This window comes from Nerophis ophidion, linkage group LG03 (genome assembly GCF_033978795.1).
Source record: "Nerophis ophidion isolate RoL-2023_Sa linkage group LG03, RoL_Noph_v1.0, whole genome shotgun sequence".
NCBI lineage: Eukaryota > Metazoa > Chordata > Actinopteri > Syngnathiformes > Syngnathidae > Nerophis > Nerophis ophidion.
In genome coordinates this window covers 41,509,025-41,518,178 of record NC_084613.1, presented here as the reverse complement: position 1 = coordinate 41,518,178, position 9,154 = coordinate 41,509,025, and the positions used below count along the sequence as shown (strand labels likewise).

At 37.3% G+C, this 9,154-nt stretch overlaps 1 protein-coding gene across 1 annotated transcript in view; it reads right to left on the bottom strand.

Moving 5' to 3' along the window:
- Positions 1–793: 793 nt before the first annotated feature.
- ppm1aa (protein phosphatase, Mg2+/Mn2+ dependent, 1Aa) overlaps positions 794–9,154 on the bottom strand; it is a 62,712-nt gene continuing 54,351 nt past the window's right edge. The window contains exon 6 of the mRNA XM_061895253.1: positions 794–2,630. Within this exon, the coding sequence (XP_061751237.1) occupies positions 2,595–2,630 (36 nt within the window). The 3' untranslated portion in view covers positions 794–2,594. The remainder of the gene's footprint in view (positions 2,631–9,154) is intronic.

The window sequence follows — 9,154 nt, the reverse complement described above, 5'->3', positions numbered from 1 at the left end:
TCCTTTTGCAGAAGACTGCAGATGACAGTCGAAACAAGTCAGGTAAAGATTCCATTTAATATACCGAAAATATGGTCAAATTACAAGAACATTTGAAAAAGTAGATTTATACCTAGTCCAAAACCACACCCCAAATTGTAGTTCCCTCACATATTTTAATTAGTGCCATCAGTGGTAAGATATTTTCTCTGTATTCATATTGGCTAACCTATTGTTACATCATTTTTCAAGAACTGTAGAGTATTGTGGAGTAATGAAAGTGCTCTATAGTTTGTGAATTCATGTTTATCTCCTGTCTTATAAATCGGTATTCTTTGAGCTATTTTAATTTGGTCAAGGAATTTTCCTGTTTCAATTGATAAGTTATTGGTTCTGATCTCTCTATTTGGGCCTTTTTTATCATGTTCATACTAATTCCATTATAATGAGTGGATGTTCTTGATTTGCTTTTGTTTACAATATCTATATTTCCTTGACTGTCACATTTGTTAGGAAAGTTGAGTTGGGATTTCTGTTGATTATATTTTCCGAATCATCAAAGTGTTTTGTTTTTTGGGGGTATTTTCGTAAAGCTTTGGTCCAATATTTATGAAATAGTCTTTGAAGTCTATATTACACATTTTGATAACCCCATCTATAAAGTGTTGAGTGTATTCTGTTATACTGTTTAGAATGTTCCATGTTGCTTTTTTGTTATTTTTGTTTTCATTTAATACTTTGTGATAGTATTTTTCCTTACCTTCGTGTATGATCCTTATTAAAATGTTTTTATGAGTTTTATATTTGCGATGAACTTATTTTGTTCATGGTTTGCATAGTGTGTTTTCTATGAGCATTATCCAATACTTTTGTCATCCATGTTTTTTTTTGTGTCTCTCTTCTTTTTGGTGACTAGTACAGTATCCTTGCATTTCAAAAAGGGTTCATAAGCCTTGTCCGTATCAGTTGTTTATACTTGTTCCCATTTTTGTTCTTTTTTCAAATCGTTCTCAAAGTTATTTTCCTTTTGTTTCTTGTATCAAACAAAGAGAGCACAGTCGACCAAGTCCAATTCCTTGTGTGTTAAACAAACTTGGCTAAATTTAATTTCCTTGGTCCGTGTACCTTCCGTTCATTCTTCTTTTGTGGGCTCTGAACCAAGGATGTTGTCGTGGCTTGTGCAGCCCTTTGAGACACTTGTGATTTAGGGCTATATAAATAAACATTGATTTATTGATTGATATTTTCAATTCTGAAATGCGAATCAAAAAATAAAATTTGGGCTGCTTTCGATTTTTATAATATATGGAAGATTTTAAAACAAACAATAAGGGGTTGATTTTCATTAAAATATTGCCATAAAATTGGATTTTGTACTGATTTCCCTTTATGGATTTTTATTTTTCCAGATGAACACAAAAATAAAAAATAAAAAAAGTGTGGTCATCTGTGTGCTGATAAATTGAACCAGGAGCAGTATTTTAGCCTTTCCTTTGCGTTAAGCATGTTTTTAGCACACAACAGTAACATATTTGTTCAGCAGGAGTCCTAAAAAACAAGTTTCGGGCCATTTTTTCTATTTTCATTTCTGAAACAAAAGTTAGACAACTATTTATTGACACTTTTGTATATATATATATGACTCAATAGGACTCCTGCTGAACAAAGTTGTCAGTGTTATGCTAAAAACATGCTACAGGCGAAGGAAAGGCTAAAATACTCCAACCGGTTCAATTTGTGATCACACAGATAACCACAAAATTTTGCACATTTTCTTGCGTTTATCTGGAAATATTCAAATCCATACAAGCAAAACAGCAAGAAATCTAATTTTATGGCAATATTTAAAGAAGGGCTTCACGGTGGCAGAGGGGTTAGTGTGTCTGCCTCACAATACGAAGGTCCTGCAGTCCTGGGTTCAAATCCAGGCTCGGGATCTTTCTGTGTGGAGTTTGCATGTTCTCCCCGTGAATGCGTGGGTTCCCTCCGGGTACTCCGGCTTCCTCCCACTTCCAAAGACATGCACCTGGGGATAGGTTGATTGGCAACACTAAATTGGCCCTAGTGTGTGAATGTGAGTGTGAATGTTGTCTGTCTATCTGTGTTGCCCCCGCCTTCCGCCCGGTTGTAGCTGAGATAGGCGCCAGCGCCCCCCGTGACCCCAAAAGGGAATAAGCGGTAGGAAATGGATGGATATTTTAATGAAAATAAACCCTTTTTTGTTTGTTTTAAAATCTACCATATAAAATAAAAAACGTCCCTAGTTTAGATTTTTTGATTTGCATTTCAGAATTGGAAGTAGAATGAACGGAAGGTACACAAACCTTCATTGTTTCTCTCTCTATAATTCTCATTGTATTCAGTAAGGACTGGAAGATGATAAGTAATATATGTATACGTTTGTAGATAAGTAATCTTTGTTTTGTTGTCAAAACCGCTAGTGAATATATTTCCGATTAGATCAGTCTTGTATCGGATCTTATCAGTTGTTGGAGGAGTTCTAAAATGATGCATGAGAAATGAAAAACAATCGGTAGAAATGAAGCGTCAATGACAGGAAATAGATGAAAATGGCACTTAGGATGAAGTGATGAAGGTCCACATTAATTGTTGTTCTAAAAAAAACCACGGAAGAAGAGGATATCAGGATCCTGGGGAGCAGAAGAGAAGAACGGAGGTGAAATCTGTAGACGATGATGATGATGATGATGATGATGATGATGATGATGAAGATGAAGATGATGATAACGAGGGAATCAAGACGAAGCATGCAAGGAAGAATAAGTGGATAAGCATACTGTACGGCGCGTCTGTACATGCTCAGAAGATGCAAACATAGCATGCAAACATTCTGGTACATGGACCGCCGAAGTACAAGAAGTGGTCGTGCCAGCAACTTGAGGGCTCCAGGTTTGATTCCAGCTTCCACTATCCTAGTCACTGCAATTGTGTCGTAGGGCAAGAACCTTCACATTTCGTGATCCCACTGTCACCCACACTGGTTTAAATGTAGTGTAAAGATGTAAATAATGGGATTCACTGTGTAACCTACTCGGTGGCCTAGTGGTTAGAGTGTCCGCCCTGAGACCGGTAGGTCGTGTGTTCAAACCCTGGCCGAGTCTTACCAAAGACTATAAAAATGGGACCCATTACCTCCCTGCTTCGCACTCAGCATCAAGGGTTGGAATTGGGGGTTAAATTTCCAAAAATGATGTCCGGGCGTGGCCACCGCTGCTGCTCACTGCTCCCCTCACCTCCCAGAGGGTGATCAAGGGTGATGGGTCAAATGCAGAGGAGTAGTTTCACCACACCTAGTGTATGTGTGACAATCATTGGTACTTTAACTGAAACATTTGAGTCTCCAGAGACAAAGCGCTATATAAATATAATTCACTTCACTATTTAAAAAACGCACACACACATATTGAATTATATATATATATATATATATATATATATATATGTATATATATATGTATATATATATATATATATATATATATATATATATATATATATATATATAGTGGTATATGTATACTATATATATATATATATATAGTGGTAGATGTATACTGTGTATATATATATATATACAGTATATATATATATATATATATATATATGTATATATATATATATATATGAGGATTAAAAAGTTATTCCTTTTCTAATCCTCATGTAGGATTAAAAAGGAATAACTTTTGTAATGCTAGTATAATATCGCCACAATTGTGTAACAATTCTCACTTTCTGGGCAAATTGTGTTGAATGTTTGCACTTAAATTCCTGTAAAATCTTATCACATTCTCTGTGTTCTGCATTGCTGGAATGATTATGGCAGTTTGTTGTGGATTTGATTTCAAATTGAAAATGTGTTATTTATTTATCATTTAATTTAAAATAAGTAAATATTTACATTGTTATTTTGTTAAAAATGCATGTGTAAAAATTCTGTAAAAATTAAAAGGGCAATGTTTTCGAGCAACCTGTGAATGTTTTGAAGTAACAGTTTGGGCACCATTTAGACATTGTTTTAAAAGTATTGATTTGGCATTAAAATATAAACAATACCATACCCTTTGAATACATAGCACATTCTGGCTGAATTCAAATGAGATTTTAAATAATGAATTGTATTCTTTATATTGTACTGAGCTGCTAGACCTCCCTTTTTTATGACATAGAAAAGTGTAGTTCTGGTTCTATGGTTATAACCACATTTTGGTGTTTGGCAACCACTGGTATACTTCGGTGATGGTGTTACAAAAAAATAAAACAAAAAAGTGAAAAAAGAGTCTCTCAAGAAAGTTTGAACCCCCAAGTTTGAATGACACTATTCCATTTTTATGTATACCCAACGACACATAACAAAGATTGTTGTAAACGTCTGCCAATACAATACAATCTGTCAGTGTGGCCATAGAGCCAAAACAAGACGCTCCAACAGGCTCGAAATGAGAAAGGAGACTGTGTGCGCAAAAGAAAAACAATTTTCCCAAGAGCCATGTCAATACAACAAGTGCCAATAATTGGACTCGCAGAAAGAAATACATTTCCGCGTGTAGATTGACCGAAGACGGCCACAAAAGCTACATAAATAGCACATGGCCGTCGTAAAATAACACATATAATGTGGAGAGAGATCACTAGGTTGTTAGAAAATGTCATTCTCCGTTTAATTGCATTTCATCTCATTCTTGCCCTTTGGCACACAATACTGCTTGGCCTTCGTCGCCTTTTTACAATCCAAAAATGTGGCAAAATATTACGAGGCTCACAATGTCATGTGGTTTCTTGTATTTTTCTGCAAACTTTGAATTTGAGACACGACACTATATACTGAAACATTGACAGGACATTACTAGCCTTAGCAGCCTAAGTTTCTTATATTACTATAAATATTTTATTGTTTGGGTTTTATGAATATATAGTACAGGCCAAAAGTTTGGACACACCTTCTCATTCAATGCCTTTTCTTTATTTTCATGACTATTTACATTGTAGATTGTCACTGAAGACATCAAAACTATGAATGAACACATGTACTTAACAAAAATAACTGAAGACACGTTTTATATTCTAGTTTCTTCAAAATTGCTCTGATTACTACTTTGCACACTCTTGGCATTCTCCCGATGAGCTTCAAGAGGTAGTCACCTGAAAGGGTTTTCACTTCACAGGTGAAAATGAAGAAAACACGTTGAATGAAAATGTGTGTCCAAACTTTTGGCCTGTAATATGTATATGTATATGTATATGTATATATATATATATATATATATATATATATATATATATATATATGGATAATCCAATCAAGACATATATATATATATATATATTATTTTGCCCTATATATATATATATATATATATATATATATATATATATATATATATATATATATGCCCTATATATATATATATATATATATATATATATATATATATATGCCCTATATATATATATATATATATATATATATATATATATATATATATATAGGGCAAAACGGTGGCTTAACGGTGGTTAATAATCATTAACTTTAGAATTTGATGCCAGCAACTTGTGACAAAGAAGTTGGGAATGGTGGCAATAAATACTCATACTGTAAAGTTGAGGAATTCTCATGAAATACTTATGTGGAACATCCCACAGGTGTGCAGGCTAATTGGGAACAGGTGGGTGCCATGATTCGGTATAAAAGCAGCTTCTGTGAAATGCTCAGTCATTCAGAAACAAGGATTGGGAAACGGTCACCACTTTGTGACCAAATGCGTGAGCAAATTGTCAAAACAGTTTAAGAACAACATTTCTCAATGGGCTATTGCAATATATATATATATATATATATATATATGGGGCAACACGGTGGAAGAGGGATTAGTGCGTCTGTCTCACAATACGAAGGTCCTGAGTAGTCCTGGGTTCAATCCTGGGCTCAGGATCATTCTGTGTGGAGTTTGCATGTCCTCCCAGTGACTGCGTGGGTTCCCTCCGGCGGCTTCCTCCCACCTCCAAAGACATGCATCTGGGGATAGGTTGATTGGCAACACTAAATTGGCCCTAGTGTGTGAATGTGAGTGTGAATGTTGTCTATCTGTGTTGGCCTTGTGATCAGGTGGCGACTTGTCCAGGGTGTACACCGCCTTCCACCCAATTGTAGCTGAGATAGGCACCAGCGCCCCCAAACCCGCGGGTCAAATTCGTGACATCACAAGTGACGCTTCCCCTGTCGTCATTCTCAAAATGGCAGAGAAGGTTTATTTTGTTGCTTTTACTATGTGTAAACCAGGGGTCTTGTTCCAAAGCCATACAGATCACACTGATGGTTGTGATATAGAACATCTTTAACACTCTTACTAATATGTGCCACACTCTGTGAACCCACACCAAACACATTTCGGGAGAACATCGGCTCTGTAACACATTATAAATGCAACATAAGACTCTTGGCTATATTATACATCCCTGGCACCCCCCCGTACTTCGGTTGAGGTGGGCGGGGTTGGGGGGTGTGTATAATACAGCCAAAAGTCATGGATGGATGGTATTCTGGGTAATTATTATGTTGCGTTTATAATGTGTTACAGAGCCGATGTTCTCCAGAAATGTGTTTGGTGTGGGTTCACAGAGTGTGGCGCATATTAGGAAGAGTGTTAAAGTTGTTTATATCACAACCATCAGTGTAAAAGGTATGGCTGTTGACCAAGTATGCATTGCAATCTCGTATGAAAAGCAGTGAAATGCATGCGTACGGCCGGCATGCAGATAGCGTTGTGTAAAGGCGGTCGCGATGACATGTTGTAGAGCAGTGGTCCCCAACCACCGGCCCGCGGCCGCAGGATAATTTTTTTGCAAATAATAATTAACTTAGAATTTCATGGCTGCAACACGTGCCAAAGTGGTTGGGAAAGGGCATGTTCACCACTGTGTTACATCACATTTCTTTACCATTCTTACTTGATGTACAGCTTAAGTTGTTCAACAGTCCGGGGTCTTGTTGTCGTTTTTTACGCTTCATAATGCGCCACACATTTTCCATGGGAGACATGTCTGAACTGCAGGCGGGCCAGGAAAGTACCCGCACTCTTTTAGTACGAAGCCACGCTGTTGTAACACGTGGCTTGGCATTGTCTTGCTGAAATAAGCAGGGTCATCCATGATAACGTTGCTTGGATGACAACGTATGTTGCTCCAAAACCTGTATGGACCATTCAGCATTAATGGTGCCTTCACGGATGTGTAAGTTAACCATGCATTGGGCACTAATACAACCCCATACCATCACAGATGCTGGCTTTTGAACTTTGCGCCTATAACAATTCGGATGGTTATTTTCCTCTTTGTTCCGGAGGACACCACGTCCACAGTTTCCAAATATAATTTGAAATGTGGACTCGTCAGACCACAGAACACTTTTCCACTTTTCATCAGTCCATTTTAGATAATCTCGGGCCCAGCGAAGCCGACGGCGTTCCTTGGTGTTGTTGATAAATGTATTTTGCTTTGCATAGTAGAGTTTTAACTAGCACTTACAGATGTAGCGACCAACTGTGTTTACGGACAGTGGTTTTATGAAGTGTTCCTGAGCCCATGTGGTGATATCATTTACACACTGATGGTCCGTAATATTATCGCTTACATGCAGTGATTTCTCCAGATTCTCTGAACCTCCTGATGATTTTACGGACCGTAGATGGTAAAATCCCTAAATTCCTTGCAATAGCTCATTGAGAAATGTTGTTCTAAAACTGTTCGACAATCTGCTTAAAAATTGGTGACACTTGCCCCATCCTAATTTGTGAATTACTTAGCATTTCATGAAAGTTGCTTTTATACCCAATCATGGCACCCACCCGTTCCCAATTAGCCTGCACACCTGTGGGATGTTCCAAATAAGTGTTTGATAAGCACTCCTCAACTTTATCAGTATTTATTGCCACATTTCCCAACTTCTTTGTCACGTGTTGCTGGCATCAAATTCTAAAGTTAATGATTATTTGCACAAAAAAAAAATGGTTATCAGTTTTAACATCAAATATGTTGTCTTTGTAGCATATTCAACTGAATATGGGTTGAAAATGATTTGCAAATCATTGTATTTCGTTTATATTTACATCTAACACAATTTCCCAACTCATATGGAAACAGGGTTTGTATATAAATATATATATATATATATATATATATATATATATATATATATACACAGTATGCTTAGTACTTATAAGACTTTGACAATGCAAATCCTGGGCAAAGTCTTAATAGTGTAAGTTTTTTTCCACAATAGTAAGTCTAAAGATCTTGTCATTGCAGCAACATAAAAGTGTTGTTTCCAAACAAAAGCCGCAAGCAAAAGACAAGAGTGGTGGTGATGGCGGGCAGCTGTCAACAAATTCCACAGCTTGGGCGCCAAAGCCCAGATGACCCGCTGGCGGGAGCTGACATTAATCCTAAGTCTTCCAGTCAGTGCGTCGGGTTGAGAGGACACAATGTGGTGGAGGGAGGAGAGAATGCTGATGCAGGCTCCAACACTGGAAGGTGCTGATGCTAATGAGCGGATCTGTGGTTCCTTAACGAGCGTGCATCATTTGATGTCCTAGTCTCAGGATTGATGGATAATGAAGATTTCAGGCTCTGTAGGGCCATGGTGGGGGGGGGGACATGAACGACACGGTGAGAGCCTTTTGGAGATTTGGGGAAGGGAGCATGTCAGATATATCTAATACTGTACGCTTGTTTGTACACAATGATCATTGAATCACTTCAGTCAAGGGAGAAAAGCTTGAGCTCCATGTGACAAATAGACCTCAGGCTAGGCAGGGAACATGGAGATGTGTGTGTGGGTGTGTTGGGGGGTAGGGTGCGATTCTGAGCCTGTGTGATATCGCTCTCAAACATTTGAAACACTTTCCCTACACATTTCCCAGTGGTTCTCAAATTTTTTTTTTACAGCGCACCACCTTATAAAAAACGTGGCTCTCCGAGTACCACCATAATGACCAACATAAAAAGAAAGTAGCGCAGCAAGTCCAAGTATTCATTACAAACAAGGCAGAGGTTTTCATTCAACAAGTATATTTAATATTTTTGGCCACTGTAGCGTTACACACAGTTTAAACAGTAACATTACGTTTGAATGTAGGAAAATAAAACACAGTACTTAGAT